The sequence below is a fragment of the Cyanistes caeruleus genome, chromosome 4 (genome assembly GCF_971803275.1).
Source record: "Cyanistes caeruleus chromosome 4, bCyaCae1.hap1.1, whole genome shotgun sequence".
Taxonomy (NCBI): domain Eukaryota; kingdom Metazoa; phylum Chordata; class Aves; order Passeriformes; family Paridae; genus Cyanistes; species Cyanistes caeruleus.
The window spans coordinates 46636218-46658892 of record NC_141704.1 but is presented as its reverse complement, the minus strand read 5'-3'; the positions used below and the strand labels follow the sequence as shown (position 1 = coordinate 46658892).

The 22675-nt window shown below is 37.3% G+C and overlaps 1 protein-coding gene across 12 annotated transcripts in view; it reads right to left on the bottom strand.

Moving 5' to 3' along the window:
* ZFC3H1 (zinc finger C3H1-type containing) overlaps positions 1-22645 on the bottom strand; it is a 40413-nt gene extending 17768 nt beyond the window's left edge. For 2 of the 12 annotated variants that reach the window (XR_015285515.1, XM_086884362.1), the window contains exons 1-18: positions 22026-22643; positions 17403-17822; positions 14162-14226; positions 13704-13902; positions 13330-13556; positions 11615-11738; positions 9956-10053; positions 8826-9029; positions 8017-8181; positions 6295-6432; positions 5784-5902; positions 5306-5452; positions 4227-4401; positions 3883-4011; positions 2806-3354; positions 2593-2702; positions 1243-1374; positions 252-373 (exon numbers count right to left, since the gene is read on the bottom strand). Coding sequence is in view for 10 of the 12 variants with exons in the window: in XM_086884362.1 (XP_086740488.1) it covers positions 252-373; positions 1243-1374; positions 2593-2702; positions 2806-3354; positions 3883-4011; positions 4227-4401; positions 5306-5452; positions 5784-5902; positions 6295-6432; positions 8017-8181; positions 8826-9029; positions 9956-10053; positions 11615-11738; positions 13330-13556; positions 13704-13902; positions 14162-14226; positions 17403-17822; positions 22026-22611 (3709 nt within the window). In the remaining 2 variants the exon portion in view is untranslated. Of the gene's footprint in view, positions 1-251; positions 374-1242; positions 1375-2592; positions 2703-2805; positions 3355-3882; positions 4012-4226; positions 4402-5305; positions 5453-5783; positions 5903-6294; positions 6433-8016; positions 8182-8825; positions 9030-9955; positions 10054-11614; positions 11739-13329; positions 13557-13703; positions 13903-14161; positions 14227-17402; positions 17823-18394; positions 18521-22025 lie in introns of those variants that run through there. The other 10 variants (XR_015285516.1, XM_086884363.1, XM_086884364.1 and 7 more) reach the window with 9 other exon arrangements.
* Between the last annotated feature and the right edge of the window lie 30 nt (positions 22646-22675).

Here is a 22675-nt window from a genome sequence, read left to right as displayed (position 1 = left end):
CCCAACACCCTAAATCCCAGCAATACTTCTCTTTGAGTGAAGTGTTCCTCAGAGCAGTGATTTATTTCCTTTCTGTAAAACAAGGTAACCACCCACTACAAAGGATTGAAATGGACAGCCAAAGAAACTTCATGTGTCTGTATCTTATATACTGCTTCACATCAAAGTCCTTGCACTTAGAGCTTTTAATGAAACACGTTCCCTTCAGATATTAATTTATACATACAAAAGAGAACAAAAGACTCAATAACCTGTGGCAGCGCTGATTTCCTCATCAGTGCTTTTTTCTGAACATCCGATCAATTCTAAATTGTAAGAAAGAATATCCTGAAAGAGCTGCTTACGGTTAAGAGTGCAATCTTTCATGTGCTGCCTAAAACAAATAAAAAAACAATTAATACATTTATCATAGAGGAAAAAAAAAAAGTTTTACTACACACTTGGGTGAGGCATAAAGAAAACAATATCCACAGGAAAACTATTGTTTGCTTTGAAATTTGGTTAAATATATCTGGGCCTCTTCTAAACTTAAGCCTACATCACAATATTTAGAACTTTCCAGTTCCAGTAAGTTAATTATAGGAATTAGATATCATTTTGTATCTTAAGGAGTCAAACAATGGTCTGATGATAACAGCTAAAAACTGATCCAGAGTAACATTCACTCCTACTGCACTAGTAGTTAGGTTTCCCTATTGAGTTCATTCCTAACCAATTCATATCCACTTTTAAATTACCTGCACAACATTGGTAAACCAATTGTTTTTTAATACAATTTACCACTAGCCTTTAAAGAAACAAACTTAGCCAGTACTTTTCCAGGAAACTACAGTATTTTTTTACTTCATCACTTATTTGGTATACATTTTTCTTATCAAGTGTACTTAACAGTATCAACCACTATGTGAGGTTCTACAATGACTTAAAGTTATGCTGAAGTCGTATGCAAGCAGTTCTATTTGAATCACTAGAAAAATGTGAAATATTCTCTATCAGGCTATATTATTTTTATGAATTTACATCTCGAGAGCCTCCTCTTTCTTCATAGCTTAGCTTAAAGTGGTTTCCCTGCCAACTAAGTATCTACAATAGAGTATTAAAGACAACCTTGTCTAGAACTTGTACATAAGATCACATATGCAGATCTTTCAAAGTAAAGAAAACCATACTTATTTCAGACTCAAGAGTCAGACATGTAGAAGAGAGGTTTAGTTTAAGCCAAGAAAATTAAAAAGAACTTACCACTGACAGTCATCATCATTACACGTGCCTGTTAAATCAAAGCGGCAGAAACACTGTTTTGGCTCAATCATATTGCTATACGTTATTGAACTGAGGTACAGCTTTTCCTTCGTACGAAAATAAGGACTAAACCTAAAATGAATTAGCAAATTATTGTCATAAAGCACACAAGGCAAGACATCAGTTTTCTAAAAAAAGTCATTAAAAAAATCACTTTCTGTATTAAATCTCATTTTTTCCAAAGTTCTGGTACTAACCAAAAGCATCATTAACCTACAGGCTAAGAACAAGGTAAAAACAAGAGCAAAAGGAACATTTAGGTTGAGAAGTTTAAGTTCTTCTCTAGCATTCTCTTCTCCTTTAGGTCCAGAACTTCATTAATATGAAAACTGAAGAGTAGTGAAAAGCCAGTATAGAAAGCAAACTACTGAAAGTGCATTTTAGTAGTTTATAGAAAATCTCATGCTCTAATCAGCATTAAGACCAACACCAAAGAGAAGTGTAAAGAGAACTGTTAAAGATTAACTTGAAGAAACAGTGGGGAAAAAAAGAGTATAAACCTTAGAATGTAAAAACAAACAAAACCAGTCTTAGTCTAGCAGATTAACACTTGTTTTAAATCTTTAGCAGAAGTTTGACAATTTGGGGATCTCTAGCTCCTTCAAGAACTTGATGTCATACCCTACAAGTTAAAATTAATATTTCTGCAAAGATGGCATCCTCCTACTTCCACTACTTAAGACCATAGCAATAAAAACCTGAAGCACGTGGTAGGATACAACTTCTCCAGTTTAAATTCCAGACTTTTGTTTTCTAAAATTTGGTATCTAGGAACAAAGTTCTCTTTAGTCAAAAGACAAGTGTGTCAAACTGAATACACTTGCAGATGTTACTGTCAAGTCAAGATGAATCACTGTGATTATGCCCCTTCACTAAAGAGGAATCCAAAAAAACATGACTGAGACAATTCTGACTCAGATAACGTAAATCCTAGACAAGTTCAAAGACTGCATAATTGAAATATGCTTCTTGGATTTACATTGTCTCATACTAGATATAAAAATCCTGTTCTCAAACGTTTAACCACTTTTTTAGTTTAGCTGTATCAAACAATGTGCAATATGATGCAAAAGAAGCTTATTGCACAAAACCAAGGGACATGTGCATAGCAGAAAAAGACTGAATAAAATCATTAGATTCCCTAAACCAGACAACATTATTAAGGCATAGTCAAGTCTCTCACTAGGACTTGTCTTTCTGAACATGCCTGGGTATCAAGGAAGAGCACTGAAGAATATTTGAACAAGAACACGTAAGTGTAAGTCAAAGAGCTGCTTACAGTCCTCATACCTGTAGGATTTAAACAGCAGAAGAGGACTACGATACGGTCCAAGCGGAAATGGTTTCACTTCTGCTTGTTTACTTTGTGAAGTAAAAACATCCATGTCCACTGAAATTTCCTAGGAAACAGATAAACAGATATACAGCAGTTGTGATAGACAACTTCTATCACAACTGTCTTCTAATAAAGACAAGCTTCATATTTAGTTGTTAAACATTTACCTGACCACACAAGAGATCCTCCTTAGACACAATACAGGCAGTACTTTTCATAAGCAGTTCCTTTAAGCTGTCAGCTTTAGCATAAAGTTTTTTCAGTTCATCAATATTCAACCCAAGGAACAGCTCAGGCTCCTCTGAAGCCTTTTTAGAAAGTTTGTTTATAGTTTCTTGTTTTGGAGTGTCCATGTGTTTAAGATTTGGCTTAGTAAAAGAATTAGATTCTCTGAAAGACCTCCTTCGTTCTCTGTTTGAATTAGACAACACTTCATCATCAAAGTAATTTTCTTCACTGTCCAAAGTCAATTTGTCCTGTGTAAGATCATGAAGTGATGGCTGAGGTAATGCAAATTCAGATTCCTCTTCTACATGAGGTGTAGTACTTGATTGTTCCTTCGTTTGAAGTGCACGGGCCTCCTTCAACTTCTGAATCTTTAGGGCATATTCATATTCTAGTTGCTGCAGTCGTTTTTTCTCCAGTGCAATCAATTCTGCTGAAGGCTTTTTTGGACTTGATGCAGGGGAGGTATCCAATTTCAACATTTTGCTTGGCTGAAAAAAAAATTATCTTTATTTCAATTTTCTCATCTACTGATCTATCAACAGGAGGGAAAAACCTAGGCAAAATATTTAATTCAGAGTTTATAAAAACACATAAAACTCTTGCCTGAAGATTTCAACACACAGTGGAAAAGCAACAATAGTCTGCCACCAATCAAGTGGCAGATTTGCAGGCTTTCCGATAAATACTACCCTACATCATGTACAGGGCTTCAACAAATGTTCTGGCCCCAGTTAAAAGTTGAGCTATTAAACAAGTACACAGTGATGCTGGGAGTAGGAGCAATAAAATTCAGAAAAATATTTTAGCCTTCTCTCTGTATATTTTGTTTTTCAAAACAGTATCAGATCCCCTCTGCACAACTTAACCTGACAATCATTGATCGAAAGTGAACAACACCAATTTGTTTTTCAAAAACATTGTTTCTGAAATGCTTTCCTGAAATTCAGTTTGAATCTTGTTAATCAAAATTCATGCTCTTTTTCCAAGAAGTTTGGTTTAAAAACATGCCAACTTACACCATGATCTTGCTCTAGCTTTCGTTTCCCAATTTCCTTACTTGCTACTGCTTTTGCACGAGCAAGTTCTTCTCCATATTTTAATGCCAGAGCTTTTTTTACTGTAACCCGTTGTTGAACTTTATGTATCTGAAAAAATAAAAATAAAACTGAATACTAGAGCAAGATGCAAATTTACAGATATGACCAGATAATAAAATATAATTACATGGAATTAATGAGATATAATATAACTAGACGGGAATTAGTAAATAATTCAAAGAAAGCCTACTGCCTCCAAAAATCAGGCATCCCATTTCAAGATTTCCAGCTCTAGGAAACAAACATTTCAGAGTGCCAGTTACATGTTCCTGAAGTCTCTTGAGAAACGCCTTGTTAGCATTCAAGATCTTCTCTGTTGCTTGTAGCTGTTCAGCCAGTTTGTTAATTTTATTTTCAGCAATTCGAACATTCTCTCTCTTCTTGGCCTGTTGTTGTAATAAATTTCTCAAGACAGACTCATCCTTCATCAACAGCATTCTGAAATAGAAAAGGAATGTACCTAATTTTATCCAAAGGTGAGCTGCTTAGAGCAACTGCTGCTCCTCCAAAACCCGTTATTTAAGAACACAGTTCTCTTATAAAAAGACTACAAATTAAGCCTCTCCAGATAGTCCTAACATCCCTAAGACAGTAAATACTGTCAATATATGCAGCACGTTTCTGCATCCCAAGTTCCAAGTGTGCAAGTATAATGTGGATGAAAACATTCTAGTTACAAAGACAGGGGAAGATAAGCAAATGCTCTCTTTAAAACTGTTTTTAATATCATGACGACCAGGACACCTATACTCTTGCTTTCTGTTAAGTAACGGCCTAGTTCCTTCTTAGGGCACTTACAAACATTAGCAGATTAAAACCTATAATATTATGGCACAACAGTAGACATATTACAAAAAGCTGCTCATCAAAGGAAGATAAGCACTTAGGTAGATGGGTAGATGGATAAAGAGAGCAAGGCATATTGCTCTTCAGTTGATGACTGATCACAAACCAGTTTGTTCACAAGATGGTACTAAAATAATCAAGCAGCAAAAGAAGCTGAGAAGAGGATGCAAAGCACTTTTACTTCCAACCATAACTTGAAATTAAGAGTGAAAAACACAGAAGAGGCATGCCACAAGAGAAAAGCCAAATTAGGTGGCACAAATCATATTCTAGTCACTGAACATAAAGACAGCTGAAAACACTTAATATGACAAATTAAACTTAAAAGTGATCAAGCTACAACACAATTCCTTTTCAACAGCAATAGAATTAAAGGCTGAATAGTTCAAGACAACAGGAAATATCATTCATTGGTATTTAAATGCTATAACATTTAAAAATATTTACTCTTTTCATCATAAGCAAAAGGTAGGACTTACAATAGTGAAACGCATACCTATTTTTCCTCAGCTTTGCTTCTGCTTCTGTGACTTGTTTGGCCACTACTGCTATTCTCCCAATTCCATCAACTTCACCATCAGAATTTGCAGGGGATGAACTGTTCTTCACTGGATCAGACTTAATTAAGCGCTGTTTCTCACGACTGAAACAAATGTTATAAACAAAGATGCTCAGAAGCTTCAACATTCATTTTAATATGTACTCCCAAGAGTTTTTACATCTTTTTAAAAGAGTAGCAGAACATGATTTCAAGTTAAAAGTACTTTCCACAACTGCAATCAGTTACTTTAAGTCAGTTCCAATCCAAGGATTTTCTTTAGACCTGTATGTTGTCTTACCAAAAAACAGCATGGGAGAAAAGCCTGAAGGTGATGGCAAGGTTTTTAATCTCAGATCTTCCTTCAAGTTACAAAAGTAGACTAATATGGCTACAAATAAAACATATTTTACATTAACAATTAAACTAAGCTTACCTGGCAATCTCTTCTTTTAGAAGTCTGTATTCTATTTTCTTATCTTCTGGTAGAGCCTCTGGAGTTCTCATTGGATCATTCTCTTTTTCTGATTTTGGAGGGGCTTTGATTTTTGATGCCTGTTACAATTAGACTCAAGTCAGTACCAGTCACACTAGTTTAAAATACAGCTATCAAGTAGAATTTATAAGAGGAATTTCAGTGGTAAGTTAAAGCTGCTCAAGGCTAGGTAAAATCTTTTAAGCCACTACTTTTTTGCTTCACAATGCACTGAATTTTAATTGAAAAAATCAAACCAAAATATATTACAAGTTCTATCTTCAGGATGCCATCTTCAACAAAAAATTTTGATTAGCTTGTGCAATCCTAATTACAATGCAGTTGTCCAGACAGGAGTAATGTACTCACTCTTACCCTCTCTCTTCTGAGTTAATTCAGTATTTCTTGATCAAATTCTAAAGTTTAAATTCCATATATAAAGAAAAATTATTAAAATTTTGACAGCATTTACCTCAACATTTCTTCTTGCTTCTTTTATCATAGATTCTAGTCCTCCAAACACACTGCTAGTTGAGTTAGAGGGCTCTCCATCAGACTCACTGTCATCTGAGTCATTTAATGTAACCACAACGGACTTGTGTTTTGGAAGCTGGGGTGAGAATGTAAAAGGTTTTACAGTAAGAAGACAAAGTTAGAGACACAGGTGCAACAGAGGACATACTTACAAGAAGAGAAAAAGAAGGTTAACTCCTTTTGTCATCACACACATCAATCCCACATTGTGAGGGAAAAATAAACATTTGTACTTCTCCACAGGACAGTAATATTACACAGTCCTGATATTGTAATATGAAACGTTTTCAACCTGCTCCCAAGCATCTGCAGCATATTTATTGGTCCATGGTCCTAGCATACAAATCTCAAACATCTAAGTCCTATACTTGAATCATTACTTTAACTGCAATTAAAATTATCATCTGTCATTTGCAAGGAATTTTTTTAATTAACTGCCAATCAAATCTGAATTGATGTGGCAGACATACTAAAACTCCCTTATCTTTCTGCTACACAGTTGTGATGTCTCTTGTCCCACAGTTGTACTTAACTGATCTTACAGTGGGCTGCTCAGGTAGTTTAATTGGTAGAACACCAAAAGAATGTAATGAATAGATGAAATCACTATTAATCATTAATCACCTTTTGCCAAGACAACTTTAAAAACCTCTTAAAAGTCTTCTCTGATTATTTAAAGTCACTGAAGATCAGGTGACTGCCAATTCCAGCACAAAAAAAAAAATGCAGAAACAAGCAGACTATCCAGATTAACCTCAAATGCTCTGGAGTTATAGCTTGGAAAAAAAGCAATTTATTTCACATTTCCAGGACTGCTCTTCTGATCTCCCACTGTAGATCTGGATAATTATAGTTATACATAAACCCTTTATCTCAGAATAGAACCCTGTCCAAGCTCTAAGTGTCTTTTAAGCATTAACCCCACTAAAAAAACCACCATTTTTTTAAAAATGAAAAATACTCAGATTTTCACAATCAGTTCTTTTTGGTACTCTGGGCAGTTCTCAAGATATGGGTTGTATCTACTACTTCTGAATGTACTCCAGCTGCATCATTTTTTCACCACAACAGGACAGGCAGGTGAAATTCCAGTTTATGTTGGTGCAAGGCACTGGTCCTCTCTTCACAATTACTCTCTTCCAGCCACACTCACAGACATGCTAACTCTGACATACACACTAATCACTGAAAAAATTTAACTCCTCCTTGAAGGAAAAGTACTTTTTCCCCCACAAAAGTTAGTTTTCAAATCAATTTAGTATGCTCAGTAAGTTCAGCAATGGGAGTGATGCTCCAGACCCCACTTAAAGGAAGGGAGACACCAATTGGCCAGGTGCAGGAGGAAGAGCAAGACTGCCCTTGCTTTGGCAATGGTGTCAGTGCTAGTCTGGAAAAGAAAATAATTGAACTACATTTACAATCCCTTAGTTCACTGCATGCTGGCATACTTTGATGCTCTCTACAGCTAGAAATTCTTGCTTCAAAGTCTTTCTAGAATAGCATATGGATTGTCAAAGTGACTAATAATTCAAATGCTTAACTGAAGCTTCACTCTGCTGTGCTGTATCACTAGAAAACCTAAGTCTAAGTCTGCTCTTCACTTAAACTGACCTCAGTTTCAATTCAATCTTATTATTAGGAAGCAACAGTATTTCCTTACTGTGATCACAGCTCGTGGAAGCCTTGGTACTCTAACAAACTTTGTGTTTTGCACCCGTGGCTGAGACACGGTATTAATACTGACAGCAGACAGATTGCTTCTAGGCACAGGCTGCAAGTTGTCTGGAACAGGAGGGGAAGGCGGACCACTGTTACTTGATGTTTCCTAAAAAATAGAACAAAAATATGGTCTTAGAAATAAACACCATATATAGCTATAGTAAAAAGCATCAGTACAAAATAGGCTGTTTCATACACATCTTGGAACTTGAAAATGTGATTTAGGCAACTATTGAAACGTATTAGACAAATGTTGCAATTCTGCAGTAATATCAAAAAGGCACACGAGAAGGGCAGTTATTCACAAGTCAACCTCAAAAGACCCATTAAGTAAGGTCAAAACCAATATATTCTTTCAAAACCACAAGCTTAGCTTCTCCAACAAAAACTGCCAAAACAACAACCAGTTAACCTCTTCCACCTCCTTTTCATAGAAGGCTGAAACAAGGTTACTTGTGTTACTTTCTAACTGAAAGTTCAGAAGTAATAAACATATTCCAGCAGAAAACCCCCATTCCTTTGATTCCTTTGGCTAACTTCATTTTCAGTACCCTGAAGTTTCATAATTGCTTCAGAAATAACAGGAAAGATGCAATTTACAATTCCAGAGTGATTCTTGTTGATTTTTTTTTTTTAAGTTTCCAGAAATGCAGAATAAAACTTGTGTAAGCCTCACTTACAGGAGGTCACATTGAAATTTTAGTCAAGATTGCCATCTAGAGGCTTACATTCAAAAAAACAATAGAGTACCTCAGCTCTGAAAGCACGCTTGTTGGCTAAAGACTTGAGTAATTCTTCTCTTAAGAGCATCTCCTCCTCCTCTTCCTCATCAGCAAACGGAGGTTTTGGTGGCTGTTCAGGCTCTTCAGGGGGAAGAGGGGGAAGAGGTGGAGGTGGCTCAAGAGAAACACAAGGAATACCCTCCATGTAAAGATGGCTCGAAGATGGAACAAGCTGAGAAAAGAAGTAGAACGAAAGTTTGAAATGTGAAAATTACTACTTCTTTATGATTACTTAGCAGAGGTTGAGACCTAGATTATTCCATGGTTTAAAAGTAATCTAAACTGTACCAGTTTAATTAACAGTCAAACTATATTTATATCCCTGTCAAAGGCTGTCACTGAAGTTAGTGATTTCTCACAGAGATTAATGGAAGCAATACAGTTACATTTGAACAGTGGAAGCTGTGGAGACATACAAACTAAATGTAAATGAGAATCTGAACCCCAGGTAGTCTATCCAGAGAAACAGAGTTGACCAGCAGTCTTCAAACAGTTTTATGAAACTGTCTTAGCTAACAAAATTACAACTTCCCTTAGTCAAAAGTTCAGAAGTTGTCATGAGAGGAAATGGTACCTTTCTATTGCTTTTCTGAGTAACAGTCATTCAGTGAAAAAAATTGGTAGTAAAAAAACTCCACAGTAATTCAATTTCCATGTGGACTCTTAGGTGAGAAGACAGAAAACACAGTCAAAAAGCTCAAAGTTTGAATGAATGATGAGCTATATGTCTTGGCCTTTCCCCCCACTCGAGGTAACAGGTCAGAGATCAAGCCTATCTACCTATATATGTAGCCTAGAGATAAGAGGCAAGGTTGCCTTGTACTGACAGTTCCTATTCATTCTTTCTCCTTATGGGCTTCAAACAATTTTTGCTTTCTGTATGAAAAAGCACAACTCTAACAATGTAGAGATTAATTGTTACACTGATTCCTAAACTGCATCAGCCAAGAGACAGCTGAAATAAAGTGTTTTAAAAACCAACCACAACAGATAGTTCAAGGGAATCATTAAACAAGAGAATAGAACCAAAATCTAAATTTAATCCTAGCTTTAGCATTAGAAATCAAATACAAAATGAAAATTATCAAGGTTACTTACTGGAATTGGAGGAGGTAGTGGCAAGGAAATGGGTGGTACTGGAGGTGGAAAATACCCTACTGGACACTCAAAGAAAGGAGGCTGCACTGGGGAAGAAGCTGTAATTAAAATACTGAATGTAAGGCATCTGACAGGTGTTTATTAAACAACAACTCATACTTCAACTGATTTAATGTTGCAGAAAAGAGACATATATTTTTACAATGTGTTAATTTCAAAGGTAACACCAGACACAGCACAGTGCCTTTTTTTTTTTTTTAACATGTATGTATCTTTTTTAAAAGAGTAGCTACATTTTTTTCTGTTTTACACACAAAATATAAGCATAGCCAACCAGTACTAAGGTAATGCAGCCCTCAAATTTAATTTAATTTACAAGAATTTACTTTCTAAAACAAGGTATCTAAGCAGCCTGATTACAGGCTACCAAAAATGCAACACAACACAAAGTAGGACAGCAGCAGATCCAAAGCACAGCTGATAAATTCTGAAACATTAAATGAGAGAGAGATTGAGATGCTTTACCAAGAGAGATTTTGTAGCTTACAGATACAAAATAGCAGGTTTAGTAATTTATTGAAGTAATACATAAGGAAGGCTGACAAGAAAGGAGGGAAAAAAAATAAAGAAAAAAAAAGTATGGAAGATCAAGAGAAAAAAAGTAGCCAATCAAGTACAGTATGCTTAATGAAGTTCTCAACTCCCTACGCGTTGAGATGGAACACAGAAATCCAACTACCTTAAATGCACCTGAGACTCAAGAGTCAATAAACCATTTAGGCTGGAAGAGACTTATAGAACATATATATCCCCAGCATAAGTGCCCAAAGCAGGCCTCCCACAAAGTCAGGTTGTCGAGTTCCAGGTATATTTGGAGGTTCCACAACATTTAAACCTGCTCTAGTGTTTGACCATCTTCTAGCTAAGCAGAATTTGTTTTGTTACAATTGAAGTGTTGCTACTCGTCCTTCCCTGCCCACTTGACTGAAAAGTGTGGTTCTGTCTTGTCTGCAACTGCCCACTAAGTAGTTGAAGACAAGAGCAAAATCCTTCCTAAGCCTTCTCTACACAAATACAGCTTTCTTAGTCTCCTGTAAGCAAGGTGCTCCAGTCTCCCAATTAACGTTATGAAAAACAGGCTTGAAACAGTTTCCCTTAGTCAAAAAGGTCTTTTGTTAGGCTCATTCTAGAACTCACTCATCCTGTGAAACCAGAAAACTGGTGGTCTCATCAGTCATTAGCAGACCCCTCCAGCCATTGACCTGTAACAGTCACACTGCCACAACCCAGGCTACGGTTCATCTGTTACTGAAAGCCACGCTGCTGACTCGCATGTCGCTCAATGTCCACTGGGACCCACAGGCCCTTTTTTTGCAAAGCTGCTGTCTGTCCAGTTAACACCCTGCACAGCTGATTGGGAAGATACAAGCATAAAACCTACAGTACTGCAATGAGAAAAATATACCCTGAAGACTTTAAAAATACCACTACAGCAGAGATGGAAAGAGCCAACATTAATATAATTAGCTCACCTTAAAATGTTAGTTCTATAATTCAGATAGCTCAAAACAGACTTTCTTTCTAGAACAGTGGCTCATTTCCTATATTTTACCTATTTTATATCAATCGCAATATAAGAAAGCTGTAACTAAGTCTTACCTGGTGAGTTAGTTTCACTGTCTGTATCCATAGCAACTTCATCATAATTATCATACTGATATATGCCTCCTGCACTCTCTGTAGGCTGTTTATCCAAAGACCATCTCAAGTCTGTATCTGATGACTAAGCACACAAAAAAGGATTTTATTTAGCCGGTCTTACATCATTATTTCAAAATAATATAGAAATATAGAAAGAGAAATATATTTTGGAAGAAGGCCCGTAGAATATTTTCTTCTAACTGACTTATAAATACAATATACTTATATTGTACAGGAAGCAGAAACTGAGTATTACCTTTTAATCATATCCACGGCACGTAGCAACTAGACAAAATGACAAGGAGTTTTAAAACCTAATCTCTACCAGGATGATGGGGTGGGGGGTGTTATGATACATGGAAACAACTTTTTAAATATCTTTTTGATCATTATATATCTGGTAAATTTCTGAAAGACTGCAAGTGAATTAAATGCTTTATTTCTGGTAATTTACCATGGCAACTACCAAGAACGCTTGAACTACCTTCGCTAGAAATAACTCTCAGGTGAAAAATCTTTTTATTGTCCCAGAAGAAGCCACATGCCCCACTGAGAAAAACCCAGAGACTGTCAACTCATAAATCAGGTTGCTTGAAGATCTCCTAACATTGTATGGATGCAAATCAATTTTCAGGACTGAAAATATACAGAGCAACTAAGTAGGACTTCTCAGACTCCTTAACTTGCATCTTTAAGAGGCATACAGAAGACATTTTGGTAGCTTCTAGAATATCTACTGTTTACAGTCAAACATTTTTACTCTCCATTTTCCACTTGGTATTATTATAAATGTGATTCTTCTACAACATGACCTCAACCAAGGAGCCTCAATTCCCTTAGACGCTGCTTTTTCTTACAGCATTAATAGCTCCAAGCACTTGAAGCATCCAGCTGCAGTGGCTGCACTGCTTCCAGGCTGAAAGAATTAATGCTGTAGAAACAGTCTTTTTTTTCTGTAATGTACCAATGTTTTAAGAGACAGACACGAGCTACTCAGGTGCCCTTTGCTAATCTCAATATGAGAGAACACGAACAGCCTACAAGGATAGCATGATTACCACTACAGTAACTATTACTCCATCAATTTGACACCATGTAAGGTTCAACAGATTATCTTTTGTCTACACTTATCTTTTGCCTCAACACAATAGATTAAATACTACATTGAAAAAATACTACAATGCAGCCAAGCCCTCCAATGACATTTTGAAAGACGCAAGCCACTAAGGTTGTATATACAACCTTAAGCAAACAAACAAACAAACAAACCACAAGTCTGAAAATGTGAAGAAAACCTTGAAATCTAAAAGAAGCCAAAGATGTTTCATTGATGGGTTAGTGTTAAATTACAGGCTGCTCTCTGATCACATTTAAAATGTCTTTAGGAGAAAAATGCTTTACCATTAACTTGCAACTGTACAACTCATACAAGACTGATTTTTCCAAATCCAAAGGGAATGCTTGTCTAACATAGAACTGAAACACTAAGTATATTGAAGTATATTGAGCTTTTCTTTCATTGCTACATTTTGATTATTCAAGGGGTGGGGAAAGTGGGGACAAGAACAGGGGGGATTCAGACAGGATGGTGACACAAAACCAGGTGGGGAAAGACAGAAATAATTCATGAATCCTAAATGTAATACCAGAACATCAAGTATAAGATTTGTTACCCTGCTCCTTGATCTCCTCTTTCCTCCAACTAGCTTCATGAATCGATTGTACTGCTCTTCTTGATTTGAGAGGTCCCTAATTTTTCTTATTTCTTCTTCTCTCTTTCTTCTCTCCTCCTCTTCTTCTTGTTTCCTCTGGTCTTCCTCTTTCTGCCGCCTGTCTAGTTCCTTTTGCTGCTGAATCTTCTTTGATGTCTTTGTCTGTGGCTTCCTCAGAGCTTGCTTGCCTTTCAGTAAAAAAGTATGTGATTAATTCCATGCTACCTAATTGGTTCCATCTAATCCTAGTGACTAAAGGCTCATTGCTCACATAACTTTTTTTTTTTTGGTACCCACACCATTGACAGCCGTATCAGTAACATTAAACTTATTACCTGTAGTACTAGGTTTTTTTGTTGAATGTGCTTTTGTACTGGCTTTGACCTTCTGTGTGACACTTTTTGTTTTTGTTAATTTTTCCTTGCTTTCCTTCATCACCTGCTGTTCTTTTTGCTGCCATTTTTTACTAGCAGACTGAAGTGCAAGAAGCCTAAGTTGCAATTCAGACATCTCCTCTTCATCATCAAGCAGCTTCTTGAGAAGAAAACAGAAGAAAGAACAAGACTAAAAGTCAAGAAACATAATTTAACAACTTTTTCTTTATAAGGTCTTTTGGAATCTTTCCCCAATATTTTTACTAAAAGAGAGCTCAAAATCCTACTTTACTGGTAAGTGTCATTTATTTAAAACTGACAGCTCCTATGACCAGAATGTTTCTAGACTGTAATTTGGAAAAAGCCATCAGAGTATTATAATGCAATCATACCTCATCTATGGAGGAATATTTTCTTACCTTTTCAGATGCAACATCCGAACTGCTAAGCTTTCGTGCTGATGTTTGCTCTTTGTCTTCTGCACCTTCCAAGAGAAAAAACACCATATTTTTGAACAAGCTGTTTCTCAGGAGACAGAGATACACGAAAATGATACATCAATTTTAATCTATACAACCATATTTTATCAGTATCGCCAATACATAGTATAAAACAATAGCAGTGGTACATGCAAGATCATACGAACAAACATCCATAGAAATTTGGCATGTCTGATAAAATCATCATGATTCCATAAGGCTAAGGCAAGATTGTTATTTCTTAGTAATTCCGTCTTAAGGTTCACATGTACTTCCTCAAGAAACAGAGGAAAACAGATTTGCAGACATGGGGAAGACTTCATGTCATGTATTTTATACTACCATCTCATATCAGCTGCTGTCCTGAGCATCTCATGTTTCACTGGCTGCTATTTTGAGTAACTGGTCATTCTTTTGCAGAATTAAATATAAAGGCCCAAAGCCTCAGTAAGAACATACTTGATCCATTTCAGACCAAAGAAAAACAGAAGTTATCGTATGGAAATTAAAAGTATAGCACATTGTTTTCCTGCTAAATATTTAGATGTTAAAATATTACTTTCTTAACACTTTGCAAAACATAGCCAATTCTCATAATGTGTGTATATATGTATATACACACACATATTAACATACCATATTTTACATATGGTATGCATAATGCTGTACATATTGCAGTATGACATGAATTACAAGAAATAATTTGTAATACAATTGGCTGCAAAAAATACTTACACATTTTTATATAACCATACATTTATATGTTTATATGCATCAGACAAAGGAAGGAAACATTTAGAGAAGCTTGGAGCTCTTTTGCTATATTAGTCTTCAAAGAAAGATTCCTTCCCACAATTCAAAATGGTGGAAAATAAATTCAGATTTTGTACAGCTTTAACTCTTCCTAGCATTTCATAAAAATTATATCCAGAAAGGCACTGTTCAAAGTACACCAAGACCTTATACATAAACAAAAATTAAACTTAAAATGCTGAAGGTCTTCCTCCTTACACACACATGCATTTTTTAAAAATGCACATACAAGAAAAACAAGAGTAGTATCTAATACCCATATGAACTACAGAAAAAAATTTTAAAAGTTAGTGCAATATGTGAAGTTCACATACATATTACATATCCAGTTCACAGGATGAAAGTAGGAAGACAGATGGAATAGTAGTTTTTTTTTGATGTAGGATTTTTTTTTTATGAAGGGACAGTCTATACAAGCACAAATGCTCTTTCAAACCAGAAGGGGACAACATGGACACAACAGGCTAATGCGCAACACAGGAAGCAAAGTGGGAAATACTGTCCAGCCTGTCAGAGCAGCTGAACCACAGCAAATTCATTTGAGAGAGAGACTGAAACCTTCCTGAGTTTTAAGACAAGTTCTTCAACTTTTACAGGGCTGCAGAAACATCCAGTACACCATGTAAAAATAAATAAAATGGGAAAATCACATTTTCCTGATTTCCCAATACATTCAGTGTGTATTGCAGCAGTAAGGAGATTAATAGAGTATATACTCAATACACATGAATCTGCAGTAACTCCATGTTAAAACTCCTATACTAACTCCAATGTTGAGCCTGCCTTACATTGTCATAAACATCCATTCGTACATAATCTGTCTGCTTTCAGATCATTTATATATCATAAATTTGATTATCATGCAAAAATTAAATACTACTAACACACATATTACAGCATCTATTTTTCAATATCATATGAACTTGTATTATCAAGTATTATCAAGTATTATCAAGTTCAGTGCTTTTACATTTGGAAGGTGGATTTTTGAGACTATTTTGCTTTTTAAACAGCTACTTTACTCCTGTCTTCCTATATTCTCTTCCCATGGATTACTAGTTCTTCTTTTATCACCAAAATTTGTTTTCTTCATGTCTGCCAATAAAAACCTGTATGACCTCTTAAAGAACACCAAAAAAAAGTTGTCATTAATGGGAGACACACTAGAATGAGGTGGTTTGACTACTAATTATCAGTTTTCTCTTTTGTTTTCTTTACAAGAGCTGTCTTGTTCTGAAGTCATACATCTATCATTCTGATTTTCAGTGCTCCAGTCCTACCTTTCTTCATATTCCTGCCAATTACTCACCTGTACTCTATTCAATCCATTAACTAGTTTGTCTCTTCCCACTCAAATTGACAGTTTACACATACTGGCAAATTAGTGAACATCAGATGACAAAAGATAGCCTCAAGCGCCACCCTCAACCACAGCAATCACTTAGTGGAATGACATGAAGCCTTAGAGTAGGAAGCTGAAGTCAGCTGCCTTATTTTGCTGCAGACTTAGAAGTGAGCTCAAATGCTTTTACCACAGGCCAGGTGGACACAATCACTTCTTTTTCCATAACTAGTTAATCCATCTCAGCAATTACCCTCTTTAGTCAGCGGTCCAGAACTATCTTTGACGACATTTATTCTACCCTTTGGCTGCATTTCATCTACAAATCTTTCCCATTTGTGGCCTATGATTTCTTGACTATTGGTGAATATAAACAACGATCAAAATAATTCTCATGAAAGTATCTTATAGTGTTAATAACGCCAAGATTGTGAGTTTGATCCCTGTATGGGACATTAACTTTTAATAGTTAGACTTGATGATCCTTGTGGGTGCCTTCCAACTCACAATATTCCACGATTCTGGTCTTACACTTAAGAAAACACACAAAGATGAAATGCAGAAAAAGGGGTCTCTAAATGTTCTCTTTTCAGCTAAAAAAACCCCACATTTTGCTTCTGCAGAAAAGAACAAGACAAAAGCAGAAATAGAACTTCCAGTGAAAAGTCAATGATTTCTGCTGTGAACAGCGATTAAAACCTTCAAGTTTTGCTCCTCCTCCTTATGCTTTCTGCTAAACAACTGGTCTAGGAAAACACATTATTGAAAATACAAATCCAGAGCTAAAACATGCTTCCAAGCATGTTTATGTAATTTAAGGAATTACAAAACAAAAGACTCAATTACATTAAATCTTTAACTTGTAACTTTTAATATTATAATTATAGTAACATATTCCCCAACACTTAATAAATAATATTAATAATAATTATTATATTAATTATATAATTATATATAATAATAAATAAATAATAGCAAGTAAATAAACCTTTGCAAACTAAAATAATTTTACAGGTATTTCTTTACCTTGGCCAGATTCTGTTACTTCAGATTTTTGTGAGGACTGCTTCACTCCTTCTTTGCTTTTTTTCAATCTGCTCCTCTCAGCTGGAGTAGGCAGTTTTTGTCTAAGAGGTTTCAGTTCAAATGCCTGAAAGCCCATAACCGGATTTTTCTCCTCAGGAGGTACTTCTTTTATAGTGTCCGTTTTAATACTGTCATTTTCTACAGTTTTTTGGTCCTCTGTGTCCACTGTTTTTTCATCATCTTGCTTCTCATTTTCTTCCCTGTTGCTCAAAGCCAGTCTCTCATCTTTATTAATGTGTTCAAGTTCTAATTGTATCTGCTTATACTTCAAGAGCAGATCCTCAAAACTTTCTTCCACAGAGCTTTCATTTTTAGAGGAGTAGTTCTGCTTTCTAGATGGGGACCTTCCAAAAGTTTTAGCTGAATTACTGGTCAAGAAATTTAAGACAAGAACTTGCATAATCTTAAAACAGTATCAGAATTACTACTGTCAGACCAAATTAAGACAAACATAACTTATGTTCTCATATATTTTACCTCAAGGCTAGTTTGAAAAATATCCTTAAACACAAGCAGCATGCAAAAGCTGCAGCCATTATTACATATTGACAAACATTTTCTCAAACCAACAATTCCAAATATCCTACTTATGACAAGAAGGTCATGAATTGCTGAAAAGTCTCAATCTCTTACACCATCCGCCAGGAAACAACACCTATAATGCTAACATGGTTTTCTATCATGAAAAGTCAGACTTCCAGAGTTTGTAACTCCAGTACTGACTCCCCATTTGACATTCTGAAAAAGGTTAAATTCTTTCTCACTCATTTTAGTCTTTCATTCAAAACATTCAGAAATGCTTAAGACAACTGGGAATTACTGGTTGCTCAGGAAAGATTGCTTATGAATGTCCAAGGCAAGCAGTGAAAATATTCTTAGGCATCTCCACTCAGAACAAAAGTTGTCATTATTAGAGGTTCAACTCCTCTTACCTTAACCTGACCCTTGAAAATGATCCTGTAAAATAATCGTGCTCAAGGGGAAATATTTCAGGATACCAAGTCAGGTTTTACTCATTTGACTCACAGGATCAACCCCACTGTGGTAACAGCTGACTCACATACCCAGTTATGCAGAATGCTTTTTCAACCAAATCATCTCTTAAAGCAATAAGCAGAATAAAACCATAAGCTAAAATAGGTGTCTTCTGAATGCAGACATACTTAATCCAGAGGAAAATGTATTTGTCTTCTGCTCAGAACAAGTACTGACTACTTGGATGTTTTGCTACATTAAGTTCTAACATTAGTATGAAGAACCTCGATATGTATCCTGCAAAAGCTACTTCTGTAATGTTCTGAAATGTTTTGCTATACAGTGCTTTCTCAAGTGTCAGCACAAAAAGCAGAAACTAGCATAGATAAACTATATAAAACCCCAAAAAACAAACAGTCTATAAATATCCTGAAAAAACTAAAAGCTGTATGCAGTATAAGACCAAATTATGCAATAAGTATATTTGCAAAATTCCCTTCCAACATATTTCTGCTTCCAAAGAGCCAGCTATGTTCATAATTTCGTAAGTCACAGGGAATTTTGAAGCTAATTGACTTACCATCATTTATAAAAGTAAGTCTAACTGCTATTTGCTATGGGAATACTTCAATAGGGAGCTTCTAAAGTCATGTGGAGATGGGTAACAAGACAGTTTTGAGATGTTTTCCATTCTCAGGATAATACAATTGCTAGAAGCTCCCACAATGGAGTTAACCAGAAATTCTGTGGTTCACATACATAGAAATTTTTTTGAGGGGGATCTACACACAGAATGCAGACTCCATGAAGTGCTGTGAAAGGCAGGCATTTAAATATTAATATTTATGTAAATATTAAAACAACTGTGCTTCAACCAACTCAAGAGAAATTCCATCCAAGAACCAAAAAGAAGAAACTGGGAGTCAGAAATGGAAGAAAAATGCACACTGAGAAAAGTTCAGAATTCAACGAAAACAAAGTCCCATTAGATTCAAATTCCATAATTCTCTATGCAAGAATTCCTGGAGAATTACTATATAATGTATTAACATTGCCAAGAATTGAAAGAGAAAAGACTATTAAAAGCTAACACACCCAAAAAACTAACAAGAATTCTTTAAGTGTTCCACCATGTCCTTTACTCCACTTACATATATATTCCTGTAAAACTTGGTGCAAAGGTTTTTGATCCTAAATCAAGTAAACAATCTTTGTCTTACCAGACTGACACGGTTTACCCCTGGTCAGCAACTTATTACCCCATACTCTCACTCCTCCCTCCCTTTCATGGTGGGATGCAGAAAGAACCTGGAAAAAAGTAATGCGGGTTGACAAAGTGGGTTGAAAAAAAAAACCAGTTAAATAATGTAAATCAAATAAAATAGTAATAAAAACAAAAAGGTAGATAACAAAAAGAGAGAGTGGAATAATGCCCAAGAAAGGAGGGTGATACACAATACAATTGCTCACTACCCTCACTTACCTGGACTGAGATGCCCAGCCCAGCCCTGAGCAGCAATCAATGGCTCTCAGCCAACTCCCCACAGTTTATACACTGGGCATGATATTCTGCGCTATGCAACACCACTTGGGCCAAGTTTGGGTCTCAGTTTTGCACACTGCCAGCTTCTTGTGCACCTCCTCAGCAGCAGAGCATGGGATGCTGCAAGTCCATGACTTAGTGTAAGCACTTCTCAGAAACAACTAAAACACCAGTGTGTTAACAACATTATTCTAATACTGAATCCAAAACACAGCACTGTACCAGCTACTAAGAAGCCAAAACCAGGACTCCAGACACTTAAAACATTTTATTTTCATAGGGGAATTTCAAATTCGAGGCCACAAGCTTCCTTGTACCAGTTGATATGAAAGTCTCCTCTGAAGTCACATGCCAATGAACTACACCAGTACTCCATTAATGTTAGCAACGTGGAGGTACCTTAGTATTTATGAATTCTCTAATATTGACTGTGTTAGGTGGCAAGCATGAAAAAAACTCCTACAGTAATTCATAGAGAGGGAAAATCATGGACCTTCCTTAACTACATGATCCATAAACAACTGAATATTCACTTATTAGAGAGAAAGTGTAATAGAACATTCTCCATCCACCATAGTTCAACAGATGAGTGAATCTTAAGTGCCAGGAATAAAAACATTTTCAACATCCTCATTTTCTATTTTTTGTTTGAAAATGGAATTATTAATTTCTGAATACTCTTCTAATTAAAAGGGAGGAGACTCCGCATAAGTCTCACTAAGAAATACTGCAAGGTCTGTTTAGGACAATCTCTACATTTGCCCTGCAAATTACACCTTACACAGAAAGTAACCACTTTCAGTACTCAGAGCAACACTGCAAAGAGACTTGAAAACTATTTTCAGCATTAGAATTATCTTACTGTGAAACCTTGGGCAAATCACATCATCACTTGCTGCGTTCTTAAAATAAAACCCTTGAATGAAGGGCTCCAATGAAGTCTTCAATAATGCTTTAACTTTACCACATGGGACCAAATAAAAGCATCTCTATTGCTAATTTACATATTCCGTCCACATTTAAACAAATAAAAATATTATTTATGTAAATAATAATCTTGTATATGAAACAAGATCCAAGAAATCAACCTGCACAGTCTAGCAAAAACACATCCTTTGACTGTTGATATGAAGGACAACAAAACACTGCAAATTCTGGAGAATAGGATTTAACCACTATCTCTCTTGCTCAGTGTCTTTTTAATCATCTACATTTTCAGTTAGGCAACAATGCAATTACATCCAGCAACCAGGATGCCCCAAGCTACACCCAGCATCTGTTCTTTACGTTACTTCCTATGGCAAACAAGAAAAATTAGGGAAGCTTTTCCCACCACCTGCACAATTCCTGCTCCTAAAAGGATGAAATATCAGAACTCTAGTAATGAGTCACCTAAATAAATCTTAAGAGCAATCAATGGAGATCATCCTACAAGAAATGGTGTGTATGTTTTTCATCTGAATGCCCATATAAACTACATTTTTTGTGTGCAGATCCACTCCAGCTTAGCTAAAACTGACTAAAGCTAATCCTATGTGTAACAGCCTCTGAAGGGATGAAAGCGAAAATGAAAAAAAGAGTAGCTCCTTCATTGCCCAATACAGTAAAGCTTAGGGTTTTAGCTTCACAACTGTGACGCTAATTATACATATTAAAAATGCCGCACCAAAGACTGACCCCACTTCATAATACTCGCACTTGGGGCTACAAAAGCAGCCTCTCAGAATCCGACCGACAAAAGCTTCCTTTCAGGCTATGCTTTTCCTTTTTCCCTACACACGACAGATCGGCCAAGCCGCAAGCCAGGTCACGGCAGTAATCCGACTTCCCAGCAGCCTCTCCTTAAGCAGGGCCGGCTGCCCCGGCCAAGCTCCAGGATTAGCTTGGGAGCCTCCTTCTCGGTTACCGTTGCGTGAATCCTACTGCCAGAGCGGGAGAGAAACGCGTCCCTTCCCAGGGCTTTCGGCCACGTAGCGCGGAACCGCCACACCCAGGCCCACAGCAGCAGCACGGGCCCCCCGCCCCCGCTCACGTCTCAAGGATACATTTTCGAGGAGAGGGCTCCCTCCAGCCCTGGCTGCTACTGAACCCGGTGCCGCCTCCCCCTCCGGGCGGCCTCCCCGGAGGATTGCCAGGCCGGTCGCTGCAGCCTCGGCTCCGGCCCCAGCGCCCACCGCCCCGGTAGGGCCGGCCTCGAAAGCGGAACCGGTCCAGGGCGTTGTGGCTGCGCTCCCAGAAGGAGAGCCGGGGGCCCGCATCGGAGTGCGAGCCCGGCGGCATCCGCGGCGCCGGCGGGTGGGAGCGGAATGAGTCCTTAGGCCGGTAGCCGCCGTGGCCGTGCACGTGTCCCGTGTCGGGCGGGGGCTGGTGCCGCGAGCGCGGGAAGGGCCGCCCGGGGGAGGACATGGAGCCGCTCCCGTGGAGGCCGGGGGGCGGCCGGCGCCTCGAGTACGGCCTGCTACTGCTGCTGCTGCCGCTGCTACCGAGGCCGCCGGCAGGCTCGGAGCCGCCGCCATAGGGCCCAAAGCCGTTGTTGTCATCGTCGCTGATCTCGCCATCCTCCAGCTCCCCTTCCTCCTTCGGGGAGAGCCCGCTAGGGTCGGGCGCGGCCGCCGCCTCCGCGGCCGCCATGGGCCCACGACAACGGTCTCGGCGCGCCCTGCACCCTCTCAGCCAGGCCGCGCGGACTCTCGCG